The sequence below is a fragment of the Patella vulgata genome, chromosome 1 (genome assembly GCF_932274485.2).
Source record: "Patella vulgata chromosome 1, xgPatVulg1.2, whole genome shotgun sequence".
NCBI classification, from domain to species: Eukaryota; Metazoa; Mollusca; class Gastropoda; family Patellidae; genus Patella; species Patella vulgata.
The window spans coordinates 11,978,589-12,006,102 of NC_065879.2; the positions used below are offsets into that span (position 1 = coordinate 11,978,589).

Here is a 27,514-nt window from a genome sequence, read left to right on the forward strand (position 1 = left end):
AATAGTGGAGGACATTATGTCCATAATTAACAAGTGACAATCATTATTTTCCCCAAGGTCTTATAAATGCCCGTTTAAAATGAAACATACCTTGTTTACATCCAAACCTAAAAGTCAACACTTATAATTGAACAAGAATTATTGTCAATAATATTATATTTTATAAAAGAAATGTTATTGATTTCGAATAACTAGGCTAATCAAAAATACTTATAAATAAGGTTGATCAATGGTCTAAAATATCTGACCTCTTATGGCCTCTTGATAAATACTTTCCACATGGCACAAGAGACGCCGAGGGCCGAGTTCTTGCCCGACATCTTTCACAAAATGTTACCTGTATTAGGAGTACTCGAGAGGCCTGATATTTCGAACTTTCGGTGGATCCGAAAAGGGGATGACACAAAATATATAAAGTGCCTACCTTTATAAAATAAAAACGTACAAATTATCTGGCCTGCTCCCAGCGGTATCACATTCAACTGTCTATAGCCAATGTTGTTATTTTCCTTTTAATAATTAACTTGCATTCATTATAGATTTCTTTTTTTTAAATTTCTGTGTTCAGTCTCCTGTATTTGTAAGTTTTATCTGACACCGCCGGAATATCTCTCAGGAAATCAACGCCACCTGTCAATCTCTATAATCACCAGTCAGCTGATTCTCTACTTTTATTTTCAGTCACGTGCGCTAAAGAACGTGTTTCGTGTAAAGCAGGAATTGACGGAACTTTAATAGTTTGAACCAGTTATTACTTATATGTATGTATGTATGTCAAGTTATTAATATTTAAAATGACCAACAGATGGTGGACTGGTTTTATTTTCTGGATAAAAATATTTATTTGGGAAATGTTTATGAAGGGAGGCAAATCTAAAATTAAAAGCTGGTTGGCACCAGACAGAATAAATGATACACAAAAATGACAGGCGTATTACATAGATATGACCCAAAAATAAATCTCTGGACAGGGAAAAATACAGATGAAAAATCTGGATAAAGATGTAACATATATCTTTATTTCATTTGTGCAAAGTCGAAACCCATCAGATTCGCAAAGTCTCCAACTTCCTGATATACATGTAAACGAAATTTAACATCATATTATACTTTTCTACACCAACTGGGCTTATGAAGACAGGCATACGCCATGCAGTGTTCTACGAGGGACATTTTGCCAGGACAGCCTTTGGTATTATTTCCATTTCCAGGGATCTTTAAAGGTAGGCTACTGCCAATGGTGTACGTTTAGAGGCCTTTGGTTTTTGTACCATCCATATGACTAGACACTTAATTTTTCTTGCCAGGGCCTCAATCAATGGGAATGGACAAATTCTTCATCCTAATGGGAATTAAGAGGAAAGAGTTGAATATCTTGAGACCATAGATATGTATTTTCTACTGAAAATATTTTCCATCTATACTTGTCTTCATTGCCTTGGAAAGCCATAGTGGCTCAGTAAGACGTTGGTTCGGTTGCTAACCTGGATGTCACATGTTTATCTTTGTATTGGGCGAGAAAGTTCATCAATTTTTTTTTGGCATGGTTCTTCCTTGTCAGTGGTCCAGGATCGAGGGCCTGGCACAGCACAACCTATATTCATTTGGATGGGACAAAAAAAACCCCAAGGTCCTGTTACTCATTGCCATGCACGTAAAAGATCCTGCTGCAGTTAAAATTCAGAGTAAGAGTAAGCTGTAGCGCCACTGTCCAGGCAAAATTTCCCTTATAGCACACTGTATGGCATATGCATGGGCGTCACACATGGGGGGGGGGGGAGGTCCGACCCCCCCCAACTGATTTTCTGGGGGGGAGGGGGGTCTGAATATACTTGGACCCCCCCAAAATTTTAATAGTAGTTCCAAACTTCTACTATTAAAATTAGTTAACATTCTATGTGTATAAAACCTGTACATATCCCAATAAGGTTTACATTGCTAAAATAAAACAGAGAGAGAATCATCCTGGAAACATGTGTGAAGTGAAAAGTACCTGTGTTCCATAAAATTGTGTCTAGTTAGCCTGTCAGTAATATTTTGTTAACTTTTTTCTGCCACTTATCAGAGTGAATCGCATGTAGGTACCCAAAAACATTATCGCCTAAACCAAATATTTATCGCCCACTCAGCCACCCACGTAATAATAATACTTTGTACGCGGTGTCTGGGCCAATGAGCAAACGAGTTGTGTAGACAGCATGGCCACATGGTGTTTGTTTATATTTTTTAGGGGTTTTAAAAAAGGGTTAGGGTTGCCCCCCCCCCCCAATATATATTTCACGGCTACGCCTCTGGGCGTATGCCCGTCTTCATTAGCACAGTGCCTTGGTATGTTTGCTTGCACCCTACCCCCGACTAGTGACTATAGGGATAAGATACTTTGGTTCTTTTCAGACTTATGTAGGGATGTTTTATTTTTTCTATGGTAACCTATAGACACTACCCCGGACAAGCTCACACAGGGACATTCCAACTGGGAGTCTAGCAATCTCATCGCTCAACCACCATGGCTCATATGTTTCAGACCATTCACTAACCCAAACCTCTATTTAACCAGAGTATCATTGCCAACAACAAACGACCAGAACTGTGTCTACGATATTTAATAACACAACCATCAACATGATTTTATAAAAAATGATTTCATAGCAAAATGATAAAGCAATAATTTGAATAATAACAATAACACCGAGGTTTTATGGCATGGCTTCACTTCAATTTTCGACATCAGATCAGCAAGCATTATTTTGCAAAAATGAAATGAAATGAAATGAAATGGGGTTTAACGTCCTACTGTTCTGCTCTGAACTGGGCTAATGAAGATGGGCATACGCCGCACAGTGTGCTATGAGGGAAATTTTGCCCGGGCAGCGGCACTATGGCCTACTCTTATATCGAATTCCAACTGCCAAGGGATCTTTTACGTGCACGCCAATGTGTACACGGGACCTCGATTTTTCGTCCCATCCGAACGACTAGACAGCTGTCCTTGTCAGGCCCTCCGTCCTGCATCACTGACAAGGGGAAATCACGCCGGAAAATCTGGATGAATTATTTTGCAAAGAATTTGACAATATTTAGCATTATCTCCTTTTTTTTTTAAAATAAAAATTATTCAGTACATTTACAGATAAACTTATGAACTAAGGTTAAATTCTTTGAAATATCTAATTTTATAACAAGTTTATAAATTGACTGACAGGTAATTTTTCAACCCGTTAATTACACTGTCATCTAGGTGTACATTGCACACTGACTACACCCACATTACAGTGAGTCCCTTGTATATTACACAAGGGTTTAATTATAACACGGATCAGGAACAATGCCAATCCCCTTCTCTTAACAAACAGCACTAAGGTGAAGTTACTGTGTATTTACAATAAAAAGATATTTTGTTAAAAAAAAAAAAAAGAAAACACTACATACATTTGCTCCGATCAATCATCGTAAGTTTTAAAGACATGCCCTGTGTTTATACGAGAATGACATCTTTCGAGGGATTGAGAAAATTCAATTCAAGAAAGTTCAATTGAAAACCAGATCCGCGTAGTGTTTTTAAACACAATTTGAAATGGTGAATGAAATGAATAGGGTTGAATGTCCTGCTCCAACTGGGCTAATGAAGACGGGCAATTTGAAATGGTGATCTTAATCATAATTTCATCAACACAAATAATAAGAATACAATGTAAAAGTTCCTGACAATGGTTTCCATGATACAAGAGAGTGAAATGGGGTTAATGTCCACTTGACACAAACTAGGTCATTTTGGGACAAATATATGGTTTAATTTTATTTCAATAATTCGCTTGTGTGTAGAGGAAACCGGGGGACCCAGGGATTCGAACCCATGTCAGTTGACTCAATGACAGGCCTTATGATCAAGCGCTCACATGCTAACCATTTGGCCACTAACCCCCCCCCCCCCCCCACATGTGCTTCAAAATCAAATTCTTCTGATTTTAATATTTCTCATAAGATCTTTGAAGGTTATTGATATAAATTTGAATTGTAATGTAAAATGTGTGACAGACATGATCAAATACAAACAATTTACAGTAACATTTTACTACATTTATATCAGAACATGGAAACTGATTTTTAAATATTTACATCAACAAATATCCAAACTTTTGTGAATTTTTGGCTTACTCAAAGAACCCTAAAACTAAGAGACATAAAATGCAATTTTAACAATTAAAATATGCCCTTTAAGGATATGGATAGAAGTACAACACATAAATCTAATACCCTCCTCTATATCCACCCCCACCCCCATAACCCCCTCCCCCATAACCCCCTCTGCCCCCACTCCCATAACCACCTCCTCCACGGCCTCTATAACCCCCTCCACCACCCCCATACCCTCCTCGGTATCCACCTCCTCCTCCCCCATATCCACCACGAAATCCCCCTCCCCGTCCACCGTATCCTCCACTACCTCCTCCTCGGTCGCCGTATCCTCCCATTCTTGGTACTTTCGCCCCACGGCCCTGATTTGGATTATAGCTGAAAAAGAAATAAATGATATTAGATATGTCGTCATAGTATTGAATTTTCTCTTTGTCCAAGTACAAAGCTGTCCACACAATCACGCAGGGCTGCCGACAACCAGTATCACAGCGCAATTTGCGATACATATTTTGTCCGTTGCTATACAAAAATTAAAATCTAACGTTTTTGATTTGCAGTAACTGCGAATCATTAATATGCCTGTCATTTTGGATATTGACACAAAGATTTATCCACATTTCTCGACACTTTCAACGTGTGTAAAATACCAATTAAATTTTATAAGCAAAACTTTCTTGTCGAACTACCCAGACTCAATTCATTATAATATATAATACAGGGACATAACTCTATGAATTGGGACTATTAAACCGGAACTAGGGAATCAAGTAGTACCACTCAAGTTGCAAGACATGACAATTTCAAGTAATTATATCAGTATTCAATTTGAACAATATAAATTCAGTGTATTCCCCAAGTATTGTCAATAAAATATAAAAAAAAAATACATGTAAACGTATCGTAAAATGAGAAATCAAAGTAAGAATTCCCGTAAAATATTATTGTTTATATCCCGTGCGTCTAGTTAATCGAGATTATTCGTATAAAACTGTGTGCGTCCGATTGAAAAAAAATAGTAACACACGATAAAAAGCAGACAAAATTGTTTTCTAACGAAGAAATAAGAATTAAAATGAGTGGGACTTCAGAAGCCACTGCCAAGAATTGGCTTCAGACATAACCAAAAGTCTACATTCAGAAATGTTCACAGCTACCTGTAGCAGTGCTACAATTCTAAAAAATCTTAAGAATGAAATCTAATCATTTTTTATAAATTAAAGTAATCTTGTTATTTAGGTGTTTTATGTTGAAACCGAAAAACTGCTAATCAATTTTTAAATTTGCTAGTCAAATCTGGCAAAATTTGACTTTCTGATTAGCAGTGCTGCTGATCATCTGTACAAAATTACCGACAGCCCTGCAATCACGCAGTACAAATTTCAAATAAATTATCAAGTGTCAACAAAGATTCGACACAAATGAAATGGGGTTTAGTGTCCTACTTTCTGCACCAACTGGGCTAATGATTTGTCACAAAGGCAGAACTCTGAAAATCAATTTCAGAAATCGCTGAAAATAAATAGGCCAGGCTCTTTTCTTCACATAGTTAATAGCCACCCGGTAAAACTGAGAAAATATCAGATATTTGTAGTCCCTAGCTAAAGTTTTGAACACTTAGCACTTTGACCACCCAAAACTTGTGCTCCTTCGAGTCTGGTAAACAATGGTCAGATCTAAATATTAAGGCCACCTGTAGATTGTCAAGGTCACGAGGTGTACACAGGCATGTAATTGTTGCCCAGGATTGTGGGTTTGGGTTAGGTCTAGGGTTAGAGTTAATGCTAGACCTGTATACATCTTGTGACCTTGACAAAATCTGCTGGTGGCCTTAATATTTAGACCTGACCCCTCAAACCACCTGATTCCTACAATTTGGAAAATTATTTCTATGACTAGGGTGGTTTCAGACAGACAAGGGAGTAATAGTTTGGGATAGTTTTGACCAATTGGGGAATATACCGGTATGATATGTTAACTTTTCCTTAATTATTTTTAAGGAACCTGGTCGGAGACGTTAATATTGACATGTATCAATTGCTAAATAAGGGTAAATAAGAAACTGTAGACAGAGAGGGTAGATAGCAATACAGTGGACTCTGTCAAATCCGACATCGTACGGGATCGTTACAATGTGTCGGATTACGCCGAGTGTCGGAATATCCAGTTTTCTCAAAACTTAGAAAACCAGAAGTATTATTATAATGTAGCTTCGAATCACCAGAATGTCATTCCCTTTAAAAGTGATAAACCTTTCTGTACATTCAAAATTTTATAACATTAATTTTTATTTCATTTAACATGCGTAGGCATTTTGAATAGGTCAAGTCTGTCGTTAATTTATCTTCTTTGCCGTCTTCAGTTGATTGCACTCTTGTCTTTGCTATCACGTGTTCATTGATAATGGGCGTACTCGATTGAACGATCCGGAATTAAATTCTCTCAATCCCAAAAATAGTGACAATCGACTGACAGAACTGTGACAGGACTGAATTCCGCGTCTCTCAATTGCAATTCTGTCAATTCGGGGCGCTCCGGACTGTGAATTGAGCATCCTCAGGTCGTCGTCATAGGTTCGAAGAGATCCGTAGGGTGACCAAACTTACAGGTTATTCAGGTTCAATCGGCATGCGCAACGAATATTTCCAACAGGTGCTAGGAATATTTTTACGACTGAATTCGGGGCAAAATTCGTGGATATTCTTGAGTATTTGTCACAACTGTCGTACAAGAGATTAAAATTATCAAAGTAATCAACAAAGACCCACGGTAGCGAGTTTTAATCTCACAGATAATTGATTGGTGATTGCTTGTTAATCTTTTGTGATTTCACGCCCATCGAGTTTTAATCTCACCGATAATTGATTGGTGAGTGTTTGCTTCACACCTACCGATTGAAGGCCGGATTATACGGTGTCAATTCAATGGAAATCATATGACGGGACGGCTGATTGATGTCGTAATCTGGAATATCAGAGGTCGAATTACCCAGAGATTTTTTGGATGAAGTAATAAGGAAATAAATCGGGACATGAAATGGTGTCAGATTTCACAGAGTGCCGGAGTTATTAGAGGTCGGATGTGACAGAGTGCACTGTATATGACCTGCGTTAAAATACGTACCCCTCATTTTGAAGACCAAATCTACCAGCATTGGGCCTGGATAATACCCGTACAATTCCTAACAGAGATTCTTCCTGTTCACCAGGTTCATTGATTCCCTCGGGTTCCTTTGTAGCTCGAACAATCAAAGCCTCTAATGCTGGTCGTAAAGCTACCACCTTTGCTGCCAGATTAAAATCCATCTTTAAATTTATCCTGATTGAAAGAGAGAAAACAGATTATTAAGCACTGTGAATAGAAGCCATTTGAGAGAGAGAGAGAAATGGGGTTTAACGTCCACTCGACACAAACTAGGTCATTTCGGGACTAACACATGGTTTTTAATTTTATTTCAATAATTCGCTTGCGCGTAGGTGTCTTTAGCAGTGGGAGGAAACCGGAGGACCCGGAGAAAACCCATGAGGTTAGACAGGCGACCCTACTCCTTGTCACGTACAACCAGGGATTCGAAACCACGAGAAGCCATTTGAAGAGCTCAGGGGAAGAACGATCTACATGTAAGTCAATTTTTGTCTTTTAGCATAAAACGCAAAACAAACTTTTGCATGAGAATGCTTGACACGAACAGAACGACGAGTGGGTTTAATAACAACTTCAAAATGATGTTTAATACGACCCATAATTACCAGAATAGCTGACTTCCAACATTTCAGTCTAATTTAGGTGAAATAAAAGGTATCATGGATATGTATTTGACCTGGGGGCCATTTCAGAAGGGCCCTGGTTTGATGTTACTCAGATCGTTTTTATCTGAAGTCGATTGTTCCATGGAAAGCTTATACAAATTGCTACAACTGAGGTTCATGGAAAAAGTGACTAAGATCATTCTTTCCCTGGGCTCTTCATTTGTTTCTGTTAATAAAATGAGATTTAACATAAGATTTTCCATAATGCACCACGCTAGCTAATGAAGACTGGCATATGCCATGCAGTGTGCTTTCAGCGAAATTTTACATTTTCATCAAATTCCAACATGTCAGAGTATACAGGCAATCCAGGTTTTTTTGTTGCATCCTGCACCACTGACAAATGAAACCAAGTTAGCTCGGATTTATAAATCAAGGTTTTAGGCAATAGGCCAAATAAACCTATGAGTTTACTTCCGTTAGAACCACCATGGTTACACCAACTGGGATAATGAAGATGGGAAAACACCTACACTTTAACGAATTTAAACTGACAAGGGATCTTTTTATATGCATAAACCTATGAATGACAAGAACAGTGTTCTTCAGCCGAGCCATCTGTCACTGATATTAGAAGACCACATGATGGAATCCCAGAAGTGACGCCAATGTGTTACTCCATGAGACAAGGTGGATCTTTTAAAGTTTGCTATAAATGAAACATACCAGCCATCAAGGACAATAAGTTCATTTTGAGATGTAACATTTCTAGCACCAAATAATAACAACTGTAATGGTGTAACCATTGTCATCTGTTTACATGATACGGCTCTTGTTCTTATCTATATCAGAAAAAAAATATAAATACCAGACAATTTTAGAACATACAATAACTCGTTACCGAATCTCCCATAATGTATCTTTAATTAATGTCTAATTTATAATTTAGATAACATTTCGGGCCTAAAGAAAGACCTGAAATAGGCAGATTTAGCTCTTGAATAATGCATGTTTAACTGATCCAGGACATAATCAACTCTCAATGGCATCAGATTTCTCTGATATTAAATAGATTAGAACGGTTCAGCCATATTTTGATTTAATTTAAAATGGAGGAGTGAGACTTAGCTCTGAATAACCAGTATGGTGGTTGAAATTATTGCACACGTCTTGTCAAACCTTCAAAGGCTAATATCTTTGCTCGCAATAATTTGAATAAAATGTTCAAATTATTCATTTTACATTTACGATTAATATGGATTAAAACAATGTTGCTATTTGAACTACTGTTCTAGAATCATGTGCAATAAATATATCATATGCATATGGTAGCCCCATTTATAGTATAGGAAGTGATGTCGCGTTACTGCAAGTAGAATGTTCATGCCCCTTTCCAAGCCAGCACATAAGGCACCGGTGCAGGTTTGAAAATTAAATTAAATGAAATGGGGTTTAACATCCTACTGTTCTGCTCCGAACTGGGCTAATGAAGACAGGCATACGCCATACGGTGTGCTCTAGATGAGGGAAATTTGCCCGGACAGCGGCACTACGGCCTACTCTTACATCGAATTCCAACTGTCAAGGGATTTTTTACGTGCAAAGTGTGTACAAGGGACCTCATTTTTCCGTTCCATGCGAATAACTAGAGAGCTGTCCTTGTCAGGCCTTCCATCCTGTATCACTGACAAAGGGGGAACCATGCCGGAATATCTGGATGAACTTTTCAGTCAATGTGTCCAGGTTTGTATAATATATGTGCCTAATGTCCAGACCTTGTTCTCCTGAATGAAACACCATAATTAACACCCGATCTGATAACTACTGTCTTTATAGTCATCATTATAACAATGTGCTACGTCTTACATATATACAAAATATATTGAATTACCTTTTCTCCAAAAATAAAGAAGGGTGATGGAAATTTGATATCTTGATTACTACAGTTAACAGATGATTTGTTGACTAAAGCAGCTTTAGATTCTTGTGTTAAAACTTTTCTCTTTTCTTTATGATAGCAGACATTAGGATACAGACCCATTGCTAATAATGTTATCACCTAAAAAATTAAATAAAATTAACATGTTGTGAAGTCTCCTTGAATTACATATGGTAGTAAGCAGAGAGAGAGAGGGAGTAAGCTGAGTGGGAGTAAGAGTTTAACGCCCACTGGACACAAACTAGGTCATTTCAGGACTAACAAATGGTTCAATTTTATTTCAATAATTTGCTTGCACCTAGGAGTCTTCAGCAGTGAGAGAGAGAAATGGGGTTTAACATCCACTGGACACAAACTAGGTCATTTCGGGACTAACATATGCTTCAATTTCATTACAATAATTCACTTGCGCATTCAAGTTTTTAGCAGTGGGAGGAAACCAGAGGACCCGGAGAAAACCCACGAGGCTGGACAGGCGACCCTACTCCTTGTCACGTACAACCAGGGATTCGAAACCACGCCAGTTGACTCAATGACAGGCCTTATGATACAGCACGCACATGCTAACCATTCGACCCCCCCCCCCCCTTCAGCAGTGACAGGAAACCGAAGGACCCTGAGAAAACGCACGGTTAGACAAACAACCCTACTCCTTGTCACATACAAACGGAGGCCTAGATAACAGGCCTTATCACTGACACTGTATCTGATATCTTAACCAAGATTCCCAGCTATATAAAGGTGGTTACAGATGATGTGTATGAGCTTAGATACACAGATCCACAATACTTTTCTATCAAATTTGACAAGCCCTTCATATAATATCATTTCTTATTTCTGCTGAAAGGCGCACACATTAAAGTGCGTACAGTTTTGTTCCGAAAAAGTTAAGGACAAAAACAAAAACTCTTGAAACACAAATGACGGATTAAGGTGTAGAAGATGGTAATACTTACAACATCAAGTCTATTATCAGGACCAGTAAAATTAAATGGTTGAGCTAACAAAGAATCTTCAGGGAAACCAACATTAATTAAAATATCACGTAACTGATTCTGAAAAACATAAACAAATATACATAGAGTTATTAACATCAGGTCCGTAGCTAGCGGGGAGGGGGGCAGCTGGAAAAAATTGGCAGCTTCAGCGAGTGCCGAATGCGCCCTTTCCACAAAGCCAATGACCAACGTGCCCATAAAGCTGAGGGACATTTGCTGGGCGCCCACGACGAGATGTTGTTATATATTTTCAAAACTTTCTGGGAGAGAACACCCTGGACCCTTCTCTGAAGGGAGGTGTGTCCACTGTGCTGTTCGCCGTGGACCGTCAAGTGTAGGTACATTGGCACCCCCAGAAGCCCTTGACCCCTAACATTTTTGGGCTAGCTACAGGCCTGTTAACATTCATGTAGGTACATCAGCACCCCCAGAAGCCCTTGAGGCCCTAACATTTTTGGGCTAGCTACGGCCTGTTAACATTCATCACGTCTACAAGCGGAAAGATCAACAATTTTTATTTCCAACTGTCAACTCGATACAAATGTATCAAGTATGTTTCTGGTATATTTACAACCTGCTAATATAAGCAGTAGATAAGATGGTGTACCTTAGCTTCACAGGTCATACGTAATGTTGTCATAGAAAGAGATTTCTGATCACAGAAATACATTTCACTGTCTTCACCTCCACATCTACAATATAATAATATAATATACAAATACACGTAAAATTTGATACAAGTTTTTTTTATCCCGAAACGTTAAGATGAATAAACCACCTTATTTCAACCTAGAATCTGTTTTTGTACTGATGTTGTGCAGAGCTTTTTTAAATACAGTAAACTTTGCATAAGTCGGATCTAAATGACCTGACCAATTTTATCTGAGTTACGCGAAGATCCGAATTAGCTGAAATCCTAGTTCAGCTCTGAACGTAGGTCTCATTAGCGCCCTGTACGTTCAGTAACCGTCCTATTGAATCCTTGTCGAAATAAAATCGGTTCCAAGTCAATTTTACTGGGCAAGTTTTTACTGCTGAACGTACGGATTAACGTGGCTTGGCTATATAAGACGAAACGAAATTTAAGTAAGCTGGGGTGGGGAAAAATTAGAATTGTTGAAAAGCTGAGAAAATTCAGTCAATTATTGCTTTGCCTAGCCCAATTAGAACCGATTTCGTTTCGTCTTATATGGTCGAGTTGCGCAAATTTGGGCGCTGCCCTGTATTTGGATTTCAATGGTGTTAGCCAGGCTGTATTTTTAACAGCATGTTGTGAACATACTGCCGATCTGACTTAGGCGAAGGAAAAAAGCCAGTATTAGATCAAATGGACTGAACATTTTGATCCGAGTTAAGCAAAGATTCGACTTACGCACAGAAATTTAATAAGAAAAACGTGCAGGATCAAAGGGTCCAAACGATTTTATCTGAGTTGAGCGAAGATCCGACTTATACAAATCCGACTTATGCAAGGTTTACTGTATCTATTATAGTCTGCCCTCATTATTTGATCCAGCAGCTACACAGATCTGCTGGCCTGTCCAGCCTCTGCTACTCTTTTAAGGCAGTTTTGTCACCCTCCACTCCCCTCTTTTAACATATTAATTAAAGGAATGGCCAACTTGTTAAGTGCAGCCTAGAGCTTTGAGCACTAGCTGGCTGGTTAGCTCTGGCTTGCGGTCATGGTTTTGATCCCCTGGTGCCAGCTCAACCTCGTGGGTTTACTCTGGGTACTCCAGTTTCTTCCCACTAAGCATAATAAAATAAGACAACCTGTTTGCGATATCATCATCGATGAAAGCGGACATTAAACACTAATAGATGAAGGCAACATGTTTTTCCTCTAATACTAACAAACTGGCAGCTTTTCTTGCCAGAAAAATCCTGAGGATTTAATCTGGGACCTTCAGGTTAGTATTCCAGAGCCTTACCCACTGAGTTACTGAGACCCCAGAATCTTAACAACGAAAGTCTTACCTGGCCTCTTCCCACATGTTAAAAGCATTTAACAAAGCTACATGATCACTGGACCGACTACCAGCCAAATTCTTGTGAACCCAGCCTAATCTTCGTCTATCCATCTGAGTAACAAATGGTTCTGGAAAGGTTGTACTAGCGGCTATGGTACACATAGCATCACCCACACTGTAAATATATCAAACATCTATCTAGCATGACATTATAAAGCAACAAAGAATTCAAGATGGTTAGAATCATGATGTCATATCAAAATTCAAAGTCAGTCAATCAATATGCAATTGTCCATGGAAATGAAATGAAATGGGGGTTTAACGTCCTACTGTTCTGCTCCTATACTGGGCTAATGAAGACAGGCATACGCCATACAGTGTGCTGTGAGGGAAATTTTGCACAGGCAGTGGCACTATGGCCTACACTTATATCAAATTCCAACTGCCAAGAGATCTTTTACATGCACGCCAATGTATACTAGACAGCTGTCCTTGTTGGGCCCTCCGTCCTTCACCACTGACAAGGAAAACCACGTTGGAAAATTCTGATGAACTTTCTCGGCCAATGGAGGGATCGAACACACAACCTCCAGGCTAGTGAGCCAGCTTCTTACCTACTTAGCCACTATGGCTCCTGCAATTATCCTAGGTACAAGCATGCTAAATTTCATGACCATCGTATTTGAATTGACTGAGCCTTACGCTTTTTTCGAAGAGCATCGCCCCAAGATGAGTAGCGTTTGGGACCAGTTCCTGTTACATGTGGCTTGATTGACTTCTGGCAATGTCCTGTTTCAAAGTTCATCTGAGGTTGACCATACAATGCTCATCTGAGGTTGACCATACATATTTTGAGATACACAAATTCGAGATAACATACTATTAAACAGAGAGAGAGAGAGAGAAATGGGGTTTAATGTCCACTCGACACAAACTAGGTCAGTTGGGGACTAACATATGGTTCAATTTTATTTCCACAATTCACTTGCGCGTAGGGGTCTTTAGCAGTGGGAGGAAACCGGAGAACCCGGAGAAAACCCCACGAGGTTGGACAGGCGACCCTACTCCTTGTCACGTACATCCAGGGAATCAAAACCACGCCAGTTGACTCAATGACAGACTTTCTGATACAGCGTGCACGTGATAACCATTCAGCCATCCAATCCCCCCACTATTTAACATGTAAATATCTGCAGTACATATCAGTAAAAACAACCATCCAAATCACTGAATGTCAATTGTAGTGAATTTAACTGTCAGTGGCAGATTACAATTCTAAATGGATGATCAAACACAATTCCTTTACCAAATATCAAGTCTCTATATCTGATTTACTGAGTATAATTTATATAAAACACTTACTAGAATATACATCCATAGATGATCATTTTACCCAGTCTGGGTTCTATAGGCATTCTAGCTAATATTCTACCTAATGGTGTTAATTCATCATTACTATCTAATGCTCTCATTTCTGTAATACATAGATATACATCTCTATTAAACATACATTATACAAGAGCTAAATCTGCCTATTGTAGGTCTTTCTTAAGGCCTCAAATGTTATCTAAATTATTAATTAGACATTAAACATACATTATGTACTCCTCTGCCTGTTGCAGGTCTTTCTTTACGCCTTAAATGTTATCTAAATTATTAATTAGACATTAACTTATCCAGACCATAATCAACTCTTGATGCCATTTACTGGATTTGAATAATTTTGTGAAGGATGATTTAACATCAAAATGGATAATCGAGACTTTGTTTTTTATCGTACCAACTTTAGTAATGATGATCGAGGCTAGGCTTAAAATTCAATTTTGGTTCAGAGTGGAGCAATTTGAAATTTTCATTAGATTCTCTTTACATTATCTATTTTCTAACTATTATAGCGAGAAGTGTCAGCTCTTTATCTAATCTCTCATAATGAGCCTTTAAACTGTTGTACATTAGAGTTATAAGTGTAGAATTAACGCATCTGACTTACAAACTACAATAATGTAAAAGTTGAATCTCTCAAAGAAATATCAGTCCAAAAATGGCTCAATTCCATTCAGTAGTTATAAGATCTCTTGACCGTGATTTTTTAAATTCTGTGTTAATTAATCTAAGTACATTTTAGAATGGATTAAGCCAAGAAAAACTAGATATCGTCTGATATGGGATAAAATGAAAGTAAACTCAGGTCTAAATACAGCTTGTGGTTGAATAAAATGAAAGTAAACTCGGGTCTAAGTTTAGCATGTGCTTGAATAAAATGAAAGTAAACTTACGTCTAAGTATAGCTTGTGCTTCAATAACAGCATCTAATGGTGGAGGTTCTACAGCTTTAGCAAGGAAGGTTCCAATCTCACCAAGTCTCAGTAGTTTAATAGATAAAGCACACTCATGTAGAGGTGTACGGAATATCTCTGGGGTTGTGTGTTGATCTAATCTATAAGAAAATATCAATAATATGAACAATTTTACACCATTTATTTTAAACACCAGATATTGTCAATATGTTAATCATAGTCTGACAGTTATATAAATAAATGAATCAAGATTTAATAATATCCTACTCTTCGGAACCAACCAGACAAGAAAAGACGTACATATGCCTTGCAGTGAGTGTGCTACGAGGTTAATTTTGAGCAGAAAAGTGAAAGTAGTGCCACAGCCTATAGCTACACATATTGAAATTCCATCTGCCAAAGTTTTCTTGATGTACATGGCAATATGTATACGACATCTCAATTTTTCTTTTTACCCCATCTGAATGACTACACGCCTTTCCTTGCCAGGCCCTTGAGGAGCTCCTGGCACCCATTTCACAAAGCATTCTCAGACTTACATGTAACTTTAGAAAAATTTATTCAACTTTCAATCAATGTTTATGAAAAATATCTATGATCCAGAAACACAAAAATGTGCACATAGATTGGATATATTAAAACGACAAAAGTTTGATAAATAAGAAACTATGTGCTAATTTTTGTGTTTCTGGATCAAAGATATTTCTCATAAACAGTGAAATGAAATGAAATGAAATGGGGTGTAACGTCCTACTGTTCTGCTCCTAACCTGGGCTAATGAAGACGGGCATACGCCATACAGTGTGCTATGAGGGAAATTTTGCCCGGGCAGCGGCACTACGGCCTACTCTTATATCGAATTCCAACTGCCAAGGGATCTTTTACGTGCATGCCAATGTGTACACGGGACCTCGGTTTTTCGTCCCATCCGAACGACTAGACAGCTTTCCTTGTCAGCCCCTCTGTCCTGCATCACTGACAAGGGAGAACCACGCCGGAAAATCTGGATGAACTTTCTCGGCCAATGCAGGGATCGAACACCCGACCTCCTCTCATAAACAGTAATTGAAAGTTGAATAAATTCTGAATGCTTTGAGAACTCGGGGCCTGGTCAATGAGCAAGCTTCACACTCATGAGTAACTTTCACATTCAAATTGGCAACTCATCATTTTCATATTACCAAATAAATAAACTTACTTTTCATATCTAGGTCTACTACACAGATGAAAACAGAAACCTGGTCGAACACGACCTGCACGTCCTCGTCTTTGTTCCAAGTTGGTCTTGGATGCCCAGACTGTAGCATAATTTGTCATGTTATTGTGGGATGTAAAAAGCTTCATTTTGGCTCTAAAAAAGGAGAATTATATATATCAAATAAAGAAAATATAATCCCTATCATATTCTTATATTCTTCGTAATACACAGTAAGATATCCACTCTGGAAAGAGAATTTAGCGATTGAATTTTCGGCCTAGCCTTGATCATCATTACTAAAGTCGGTACGATAAAAAACAGTTTTGATTCTCCATTTCATGATAAAATGGAAATTTTGCCCGGACATCGACGCTACAGCCTACTCTTATATCAAATCCCAAGTGCCAAGGGATCTTTTACTAACACTCCAATGTGTACATGAGACCTCGGTTTTTCATTCCATCCTTGTTAGGCCCACTGTCCTGCACCACTAACAAGGGGAAACCACGCTGAAAAAGCTCAATGAACTTTTTGGGCTAATGAGCCAGTGTCTTACCCACTTAGCCATCGTGGCTCAAATACCAAATAGGCTTGGCTAATATGTGTATTGTCACCGTAAAGAGTTAATTCTACGCAATCTTGGATATCATTTTAAGATTTTACTTACTTGCAGGAATCAATGACATACACAACATCATTAATAGTGACACTTGTTTCAGCTATATTAGTGGATAAAATAATCTACAATAGATAAAAAATATAACATCAATCAAAATCAAAACATGGTTTGTTACTACAGCTTCTAATAGGATTTCTTTTAAAGAGCTGAGAGGAAGTGGTTTCGTTTTGAATAGATCACAAAAATCAGAATCATGAAATTTTTGTCGAATTTGGCATAAACTGATTACCAGCTACCATAATCTTAGAGTGAAACGTTGTCAGAGGTTTTATTCAGAAAAACTTAAATTGAACAATTTGAAGGGAGAGAGAGAGAAATGGGGTTTAACATCCACTCGACACAAACTAGGTCATTTCGGGACTAACATATGGTTTAATTTTATTTCAATAATTCGCTTGAGTAAGGAGTCTTTAGCAGTGGGAGGAAACCGGAGGACCCGGAGAAAACCCACGAGGTTGGACAGGCGACCCTACTTCTTGCCACGTACAACCGGGGATTCGAAACCACGCCAGTTGACTCAATGACAGACTTTATGGTACAGCGCGCACGTGCTAACCATTCAGCCATCCAACCCCCCACAATTTGAAGGATGCCGCCTTTTCATTGGTTGAGTATAAATAAAATCTTAGTAAATTTTTTAGATTTTAGCTAATGAAAAGGCTGCATCTTTCAAATAGTTTAGTTTAAGCTTTTGTGAGAGAGAGAAAGAGAGATGGGATTTGATGTCCACTTGACACAAACTAGATCATTTCGGGACTAGACAGGCGATCTCTTCTCCTTGTGACGTACAAGCGGGGAATCAAAACCACACCATTTTACTCAATGACAGACCTAATAATGCAACGCAGACACATTAACCCATCGTGAATAAGACCTCAGGACACTTTAACAACATTATGTCATGTAGAGGTAATTAAAACAATACCTTAGTAACATCTGGAGGTACAGGGTCAAATACACGTCTTTGATCTTCTCGTGGAATCTGTGAGTGTAGGGGTAATACCCTGTATTTCTTCTGACCTAAAATACATTTATCATTTAAAAATATGTTCCTTTATGGCTTATTAGTTCAATTATTACGTCCGTTCAAAATAAAATTACAGGCTGACAGTAATGAAAAAGTTTACAGAAAACATATTGTCAACCAGTCGATCTGACAAAAAAGAACACAGAGCCCATTACACTTCGATTTTTATAGTTCAAATTTCATTTTATTTTTCTTCACTACAGTCGGATCTGGAAGAGTTTTATATTAACCACATTCTATTAGATGAAATGTTCGGTTTAGTTAAGATGTTTTTAGTTAATTATTAAATTGTCTGCTTCGTCAAGTAAAAGCTGTGCACTAAATTATGAAAGACACTTATATAGATCGACAGACAATAAATCAAAAGTTAAAATATAAATAGTTTTCACCATTCAGTCGATGTTCACCTTCACGATCTTTGACGGGAACCCCCCCCCACCCAATTTATTCAGAACTATTTAGAGTGAAAAATAAAATTAAGATCCATGTTTTAATCAGATCGTCAATCAGTAGATATGACTAGTATGGATAACTGTATGTCCGAGACCAAGAAAACAATTCCCAGTTGTTGTTAGAACAATTTTCCCCATAAGAGTTAAACTAAGTCAAAATTTCTAGTCAAATTAAATATTTTTTTATTTTTGAGAGAGAGAGAAATGGGGTTTAACGTCCACTCGACACAAAATAGGTCATTTCGGGACTAACATATGGTTTAATTTTATTTACATAATTCGCTTGTGCGTAGGGGTCTTTAGCAGTGGGAGGAAACCGGAGGACCCGGAGAAAACCCACGAGGTTTTTATTTTTGAAATCACAAAGAAGGTAAAAGCTGTGTAAAACAAGCAGTAAATAAAAATATTTATTTTGAGATATTTACCAAATTCTGGACTCATCTCTAGATATTTCTGTAATGCCATGATTAAATTCCATCCTGGCAGGAAAATCAACACAGCACCAGGAATATTCAGTTGTTTAATATATTTCAATAAAGCCTGAAAATAAAAACCATTTATAATAATTAATACAACAATTTACTTACAAGAGAGAGATAGGTTTAATAACTAATCAGCACTTATGCTAAATCATCAATACACTTGTACATGTTTAGAATATTTTTAACTAGTTTCATCCTTATATTCAAATTTATTAGAAACCTTTTTTTTTTTGATTGCTTTACCTCAATAAGTTCAAAAGACATTTCTTTTTCATTTAACATTTCCATGGCAGCTCTTGTAGAGGCTGAATAGTCACTGCTGATCTGTGTATTACAATTCTCCTAAACAAAAAAAAAAAAAACAAAAATGAAAATAGAAATTCAAGAACATATGATTAACAGCAATCGTTTGTGAACACTTCATCACAGCTCGTAAGTCTATCCATAACCGTGGACCATATACATTAAAAGCTTTATCACCAAATGATTTTAAACTTATTGGTGGCATAGTGATAGTTGTTAATGAATGAAATGGGGTTTAAGTCCAACACTTCTGTACTGATTGGCCTAATGTAAACAGGTTCTCTGAACTGAGGGATTTATTCTGTACGGTTTCAGAAGACAATAATGTTCTAATAATCAGGATTCAATTTCCACTTGACACAAACTAGGTCATATAGGGACTAACATATGGTTCAATTTTATTTCAATAATTCGCTTGTGCGTATGAGTCTTTAGCAGTGGGTGGAAACTGGTGGACCCATAGAAAACCCATGAGGTGGGACAGGCAATCCTACCTCTGGTCACGTACAAGCAGGGAATCGAAACCACGTCACTTGACTCAATGACAGACCGTCTGATACAATGCGCACACGTTAACCATTCGGCCACCCACCCACATGTTTTGTTTAAAAATTCAGAACTCAAAGTTTTTGAGAGGAGCAACCAAATACTGTTTATTTTCTACCCACCTCTTTTTCTCCATCATCTGGCAGATCTGATGAATCTCCTCCCCCACCTTTCTTACGTTTTCTATCCGGGGGAGGAGGGACAAAGTTCAACATCTGAACACAATCTTCTAGGAAATAATCTACAAATATAAACGAACCCAAGCTGTAAATTTCTAACCCGAAGAAAACCCATGAGGTTGGAAAGACAACCCTACTCCTTGTCATGTACAAGCAGGGAATCGAAACCATGTCAGTTGACTCAATGACAGACCTTATGATACAGTGCGCACATGCTAACCATTCGGCCATATAACCGCCCAATTTTTAACATTTATCACAATATTATCATTACCAGAAATCCTACATATGTCAGGTACTTTTCTCTCCAAAAAGAGGCCATGAATGGTTCTGGTTTCTGGTTGGACTTGAAGTGACAACATTTTGTGCATTTGGCATAGGGAGGGAGAACAATGGTGTTTAACCGTTTAACAACCAAGCAACACTAACAAGGTCATTTTGGGACTAAATATCTAAACTATCCAGGGACATGTTGAGACAACGCCCGCGAATTTGATAAAATCAGAAACCTTTGAGACAATATTTTTGCTCATTTAGGTGCATACATGTATAGAATTACAGTGGAGTAAGCCAAAACGGCCGAAATACTTTGCACTTTAGTTTGTTTTTATTTTATGTTGTTTCCATGAATCTAGGAGAGAAAAATATGCTATGCGTTTGCAGGGGCGCGCCTGGACACCATAGACCCCCTCCCACTTCTGGACATGCGCCTGACAATTTGAAATTTATGCTGGACATGTGTCAATAAAAACACCAAAAAATAAAGACAAACAATTCCAAACAAATGACAAGAGGGACTGTGCCTGACAAGGAATCAAATTGTGTCTGCCTATGTCTGTCACTGATGCCTTATTTCCAGACTAGAATACTTGATGGAATGAATTACCTTGAACTGGATGAGCTCTACCATAAACCTCCACAACATCACAATTACCGAAATATTCGGCAAACAAAGATGTATCAACTGTAGCAGACATGAGAACTACTCTCAGTTGTGGGAAAGCAAAAACCATGTCACGTAACATCACCAATAAGAAATCAGTCTGTAAGAGAAAGCAAACATTGAAAATCCAGGTTGCCGACATCTTCGTCAAATTGAGTAAAAAAAATTCCTGAGAGGAAGAAATTCAAATGGCCAGCAAAAGGCCTGGGTGTGATAGTTCTTTTTACTAGCAATTAGCGGCAATGAAATGTCCATCCATACACGGTCAAGCTTGTCAAAGTTCAAAAGTACACGAGTTGTGAAAGACAGATTATGGAATACATTAAAGATATATTATGGGAGATTAGATAAAGAGCTGGCAGTTCTCACTATAATGGTTAAATATTAGATAATGTAAAGGGAATTTGCTGAAAATTTCAGTCAAATTGATCCACTCTGAATCGAGAATTTAGTGATTGAATTTTGGGCCTAGCCTCGATCATCAATACTAAAGTCGGTACGATAAAAAACATAGTCTCGATTATCCATTTTTTGATTTAATCATGAATGAGCATTGAGCAGCAGATCGGATTATAATCCAGTAATTATCGCAGGCTAGCGATGACATCGAGAGTTGATTATGGTCTGGATAAGTTAATTGTCTAATTAATAATTTAGATAACATTTCAGGCCTAAGAAAGAGCGAGAGAGAGAAATGGGGTTTAACGTCCACACGACACAGACTAGGTCATTTCGGGACTAACATATGGTTTAATTTTATTTCAATAATTCGCTTGCAGGTAGGGGTCTTTAGCAGATGGAGGAAACCGGAGGACCCGGAGAAAACCCACTCAGGCCTAAAGAAAGACCTGCAATTGGCAGATTTAGCTCTTGCATAATATATGTTTAAATAAAGCTAGTTATTTCATGTATATAAACGTAAATTATAAAATGTAACATTTAAATGAGAGTGAATTTATGAAAATGGCTTTTCGATAAATGAAATGAAATGGGGTTTAACGTCCTACTGTTCTGCTCCTATACTGGGCTAATGAAGATGGGCATACGCCATACAGTGTGCTATGAGGAAAATTTTGCCTGAGCAGCGGCACTATCGCCTACTCTTATATCGAATTCCAACTGCCAGGGGGTCTTTTACATGCATTCCAATATATACACGGGACCTCGGTTTTTCGTCCCATCCGAACGACTAGACAGCTGTCCTTGTCAGGCCCTCTGTCCTGCATCACTGACAAGGGGGAACCACGCCGGAAAATCTGGATGAACTTTCTCCGCTAATGCAGGGATCGAACAGGCTTTTCGATAATCTGCCACAATTTTGTTACTCACATTCAGATCTCGCTCATGAATTTCATCAACAATAACATGAGATATTCCTCTTAATCCATTCTCTAATCTTCGTAATAAAGTTCCTGGAATATGGAAGAAATTAATTGGGTTTATTTAACAACCTACTTGTCTACAACATCCAGGCTCATAAAGACAGGTATAAACTGTGTGAGTGAGAAATGGGGTTTAACATCCACTCAACACAAACAACGTAAGTCAGGGAATAACACTGTAAAAAAATTTTTCAACAATTCGCTCTAGGATAGGGGTCTTTGGTAGTGGGAGGAAACCAGAGGACCTGGAAAAAACCCCACAAGGATGGGTAGTTAACAATACTCCTTTCACATACAAGCTTTGAATCGAAACCAAGCCACAAGGCTCAATGATACATTATGTAAGATTTAGATAAAGAGCTGGTCGTTTTTGCTATAATAGTTAAAGATACATTATGTAAGATTTAGATAAAGAGCTGACCTTTCTTGCTATAATAATTTAAAAATAGATAATACAAAATGAATATATTGAAAATGTCATTCAAATTACATTATTCTGAGCAAAGTTATCACTGTTTATAGTTTTGACAAGATGTGTGCATTGATTGTGTATTATCATAACCAATGTACCAGTATATTCGAGGCTTAGCCTCACTTCCCAATTTTTAAATTAAATCATTAAATGGCCAAACCGTTCTAATCTAGTTAAAATCTTGTGTATACGATGGCACGATAATTGATTATGGTCTTGTTATGTTAATAAACTAATGTCTAATTAATAATTTATAAAACATCTAAAGCCTAAAGAAAGACCTGCAATAGGCAGATTTAGCTCTTGAATAATGTATCCTCAAATGATCTTAAATTGACATGTTAGACCTCTCAACCTCCGAACATCACACAAATGCAATAGAACATTACAGGATAATCTTGTCTACTTACCAACAGTACAGTACATAATGGAACCATACGGTCTGGGTATAACTGTCTCAAATCTAACGCTGTAGCCAGTCGATAAACCCAGATTTTCAGCTCTTTCACTGGCAACTCTCTCAGCTATAGACACAGCACTAATTCTTCTAGGCTGAATTAAGAAAACAAAATTTACCTGTAAACTGGGAACCTATGGTATCAACTTTACTTTGTTAACCTATGGTATCAACTTTACTTTGTTAACCTATGGTATCAACTTTACTTTGTTAACCTATGGTATCAACTTTACCTTGTTAACCTATGGTATCAACTTTACCTTGTTAACCTATGGTATCAACTTTACTTTGTTAACCTATGGTATCATTTAATGGTCCTTGCAACTAGTTAATTATAATTATTATTCTGGTTAATTATTACTCTTTAGTTACAATGTTTTTTTTTTAGTATCTCAATTATCTTGTCATTTTTCGTGGGCTCTTATACCGTTTTTACTTTTTCTTATTGTGACCTCACGTTTGCTAATTGTCATTGTGCTTAATAATGAAGAGAAGATACTTGTCGAAATGTCATGCTTTTAGAATAAAACCAATGATTGATATCCCTCCCTTGACTTCCTTTATTGTGGGATAAAAGGGTACTATCAAAACAATTTTGTCTTGAAAGAGCTTCTTTGAGAAACAATTTTCAGCCACTTTGCGGATATATCAAAAAAATCGTACTGCAAATTACATAATATCAATTGTGCTCGTTTGACAACTATATTACCTGTTTGACAACAATATTACCTGTGTGACAATTATATTACAATCTGATCCACGTCCTTGATTTATCATCTGATCCAATATAAACTGGGGTATCTGGAAAAAAACCAACAAAACGATATGATTAACAAAACATAATCTAATGTATCCAGGGTAGGATAGGTGTATAATGTCCACTAAAAACAAACTACGTCATCGAGTCATTTTGGGACTAACATATGGTTCAATTTTTATTTCACAAATTGGCTTGTATGCAGTTTTCTTTAGCAGTCGGAGGAAACCAAAGGATCAGGGACATATATTAGCACATTCTGATCTAAAGTGCATGCATTACATTACTAGGACCCCCACCCCCGGACTAATAAGAATGATATATATAATACTGGGTTGGAAACTAATTAGAAAGTGCAAGCATTACACCACAAGACCCCCCCCCCCCCCCCACGGTACCAATAAGAATGACATATACAATACTGGGTTGGAAACTAATAAGAAGGTGCAAGCATTACACCACTAGACCCCCCACCCCCGGTTCTAATAAGAATGATATATATAATACTGGGTTCGAAACTAATTAGAAAGTGCAAGCATTACACCACCATACAAACCCCCCCCCCACCCCCGGTTCTAATAAGAATGACATATATAATACTGGGTTGAAAACTAATTAGAAAGTGCAAGCATTACACCACTAGACACCCCCCCCCCCCACGGTACCAATAAGAATGACATATATAATACTGGGTTGAAAACTAATTAGAAAGTGCAAGCATTACACCACTAGACCCCCCCTCCCCCCACGGTACTAATAAGAATGACATATATAATACTGGGTTAGAAAGTGATATTACCTGTGTAGTTTTACCACATCCTGTTTCACCTCGTATAATAACAACAGGTGATTTATTGATAGCTTGTAATATATGATCATGTGTATTAGATACAGGTAATTTTCCTCTCTCTTCCATCATCTACAATTATATAACAACATACATATTTAAACATACAGTGGGAGGAAAACTGAGGACCCAGAGAAAACCCATAAGGCGGGACAATCGACTCTACTACTTGTCACATTCGAGCTGGGAATCGAAACCACTCAAATGACATCCCCCCCACCCCACACCTGGTGGACGTAAAACTCCAGGAATGAACGAGAGAGAGAAATGGGGTTTAACGTCCACTCGACACAAACTAGGTCATTTCAGGACTAACACATGGTTCAATTTTATTTCAATAATTCACTTGCACGTAGGGGTCTTTAGCAGTGGGAGGAAACTGGAGGACCCGGAGAAAACCCATGAGGCGGGACAAGCGACTCTACTATTTGTCACGTTCAAGCTGGGAATTGAAATCACTCAATGACCCCCCCCCCCCACACACACACACCTGGTGGAAGTGGAAGTAAAAATCCAGGAACGAACAAACGGAATATAATGTAAGAGGTTTCAGAAGAATCAGCCGTCAAGCAAGGACAAGTTTCAATCATGAAAGGAACCAGTAGAGTGAAATTAGTAAATGATACTAGTGAATTTAATATTTTTATGTTAAACTATATTTTCTTGTACCTTTTGTAAAACCGAATCTTCATTTTTCTGTCTTTCTAAGTTGTTGTACAAGTCTTCGCTTATCTGCTCCATTGATGCCTGAAATATAGTTTCATTCATTCCCAATCTGATCAAAACACAGATCCTATTTCGTTTCATTTTTTTTATAGTTTAAAATTTCGTTTTACTTGTCTTTACTACACTAGGTTCTGGAAGAGTTGTTATATTACCACCGTTTCGGTTGATGTGACGGATTAGCCAAGGAAACGGTCTGTTGCAGCAAGTTCTTGACGTGCGATGCACAGAACTGTGGGTATCCTACTAGAAACATCAACGCTGATTGGTTAATCTAATGTCTGACATCATAGGGTCAAAAGCCCCTCATATGACCCCTGACACGACCTCCCAATACAACTGGTCAGATCATCATGTAGTAGAGGCTATCGAAAGTATAAAAAAAACTAAACAAATATAAATCTGTATTTCAATCAGATTGCATGATTCCGTGACTTATCTCTAATATAACTTTTTCATCTTCAGACATATTGAAAACTAATTATTGGAGATATAATTTTTACAATTTGTTACTGTCCACTCTGCAGAGCTCATTTTTAGTAGAAGGAGGAACTGAAGGCATCCCATCAGTTTAGGTAGTTAAGCATGTTCTCTGTCACCTACAACCATGAGATTTACACTCACATTATATTTACAAAATATGGTTATTTCAAAATTTGTAAAATTTCAACCTCTATTGCAGATGATTTTTCAAATATGTCTGCATAAGATTATCTACTGATGATGTTTCGATTTTGTTGCCTTAATTGAATGATAAATGAACAATTCAAGGACATGGATCAAGCCATGGAATGTCAATTCTTTCTGAAAGATACAAATAATGACTCACACTGTCACAGTGAATTAACCCTTCATGAGCTATTCCCGACAAATGCTGGTATTATTTTATAGCCTGTCAGAGCGGCTTCTGACAATAGTCTGGAAGTTTATTTAACCTTGTTTACTCCCCTGCACAAGAATGGTTTTAAGCTTAGATTGTCTATAGTTATAATACAAGTCATTATTACGAGGGAGGGTATCTTACTCACCGATGCTAGAGGACCTTCATCAATGTTACAGTTAGTCCAAGGATTCCAATTGGGTTGAGGGGGTGACCAAGAGACAACACCTGATCCCCCTCGTTTTGGAGCTGGTTCAAATTCATCTAAAGAAAGAGGACACAAGAGAGACATTCCTGTTCCTTCCTCATTATTACCATGTCCCTGCTAATATATCAAATAAGAAAGATAAATAAACTATAAACATACTTATGGAAAACAGCTACTGATTTATTTATCAAAACAGACAAAAACAAAAATGAAATATAATTAAAACAAGTTAATATGCGAATGACAGTTTAAATGAAATGAAATGGGATTTAACGTCCTACTGTTCTGCTCCGAACTGGGCTAATGAAGACAGGCATACGTCATAGTGTGCTATTTGCCCGGATAGCGGCACTACAGCCTACTCTTATATCGAATTCCAACTGTCAAGGAATCTTTAACGGGCACACCTAGGGCTGGGTAAAATATCGATATAAATCGATAGTATCGATTGGACGGCCCAGAAAAGCACTATCGATAGCGGTGGGTTACTCTCGATTATCGCTCTTCGTCTATTTTTCTTTGCGTCTGAAATGTCAATGTTAATCATAATACACCGCTCACTTTAATTACTATCAAGTATCAATGTAACACATAACAAAATTGTGACTGGTTATTAAACAGCCGTTTTCATAAATTCACTCTCATTGAAACGTTACTTTAGTTTTGAAGAAATTATTGTTGAATATCGCTAAATCGGAGATACCCGGATGTGTAAACAAAGTTAGAGTTATTTCCCTTTGCAAGCTTCAGAATTCGTCTGCCATATTGATATTTTCGCACGCACGTACGAAATGTTTTGAATCGGAACATGTTCATTTTGGTCCCTTAACATAATTATTTACGATATTTCTTCATTCGGAACCACAGCTGCATTATTTTAATAATAAACAAC

The 27,514-nt window shown here is 37.7% G+C and overlaps 2 protein-coding genes across 6 annotated transcripts in view; both read right to left on the minus strand.

Moving 5' to 3' along the window:
- LOC126808623 (uncharacterized) overlaps positions 1-544 on the minus strand; it is a 154,962-nt gene extending 154,418 nt beyond the window's left edge. Inside the window, exon 1 of the mRNA XM_050533506.2 lies at positions 425-544. The gene's annotated coding sequence lies outside the window, so the exon portion shown is untranslated. The remainder of the gene's footprint in view (positions 1-424) is intronic.
- Positions 545-2,586: 2,042 nt separating this feature from the next.
- The window catches only part of LOC126808629 (ATP-dependent RNA helicase A), a 37,297-nt gene continuing 12,369 nt past the window's right edge, over positions 2,587-27,514 (minus strand). For 4 of the 5 annotated variants that reach the window (XM_056100676.1, XM_056100682.1, XM_056100679.1 and 1 more), the window contains 22 exons: positions 26,563-26,739; positions 25,481-25,558; positions 24,764-24,883; positions 23,937-24,008; positions 23,161-23,302; positions 22,226-22,308; positions 20,840-20,996; positions 19,897-20,015; positions 19,169-19,267; positions 18,869-18,983; positions 17,890-17,984; positions 16,953-17,026; positions 16,286-16,438; positions 15,067-15,227; positions 14,153-14,264; positions 12,798-12,965; positions 11,428-11,512; positions 10,779-10,877; positions 9,775-9,942; positions 8,610-8,725; positions 7,258-7,452; positions 2,587-4,512 (listed from right to left, as the gene is read on the minus strand). In XM_056100676.1, the coding sequence (XP_055956651.1) occupies positions 4,248-4,512; positions 7,258-7,452; positions 8,610-8,725; positions 9,775-9,942; positions 10,779-10,877; positions 11,428-11,512; positions 12,798-12,965; positions 14,153-14,264; positions 15,067-15,227; positions 16,286-16,438; positions 16,953-17,026; positions 17,890-17,984; positions 18,869-18,983; positions 19,169-19,267; positions 19,897-20,015; positions 20,840-20,996; positions 22,226-22,308; positions 23,161-23,302; positions 23,937-24,008; positions 24,764-24,883; positions 25,481-25,558; positions 26,563-26,739 (2,853 nt within the window). In that variant the 3' untranslated portion in view covers positions 2,587-4,247. Of the gene's footprint in view, positions 4,513-7,257; positions 7,453-8,609; positions 8,726-9,774; positions 9,943-10,778; positions 10,878-11,427; positions 11,513-12,797; positions 12,966-14,151; positions 14,265-15,066; positions 15,228-16,285; positions 16,439-16,952; positions 17,027-17,889; positions 17,985-18,868; positions 18,984-19,168; positions 19,268-19,896; positions 20,016-20,839; positions 20,997-22,225; positions 22,309-23,160; positions 23,303-23,936; positions 24,009-24,763; positions 24,884-25,480; positions 25,559-26,562; positions 26,740-27,514 lie in introns of those variants that run through there. The other variant, XM_050533517.2, reaches the window with a different exon arrangement.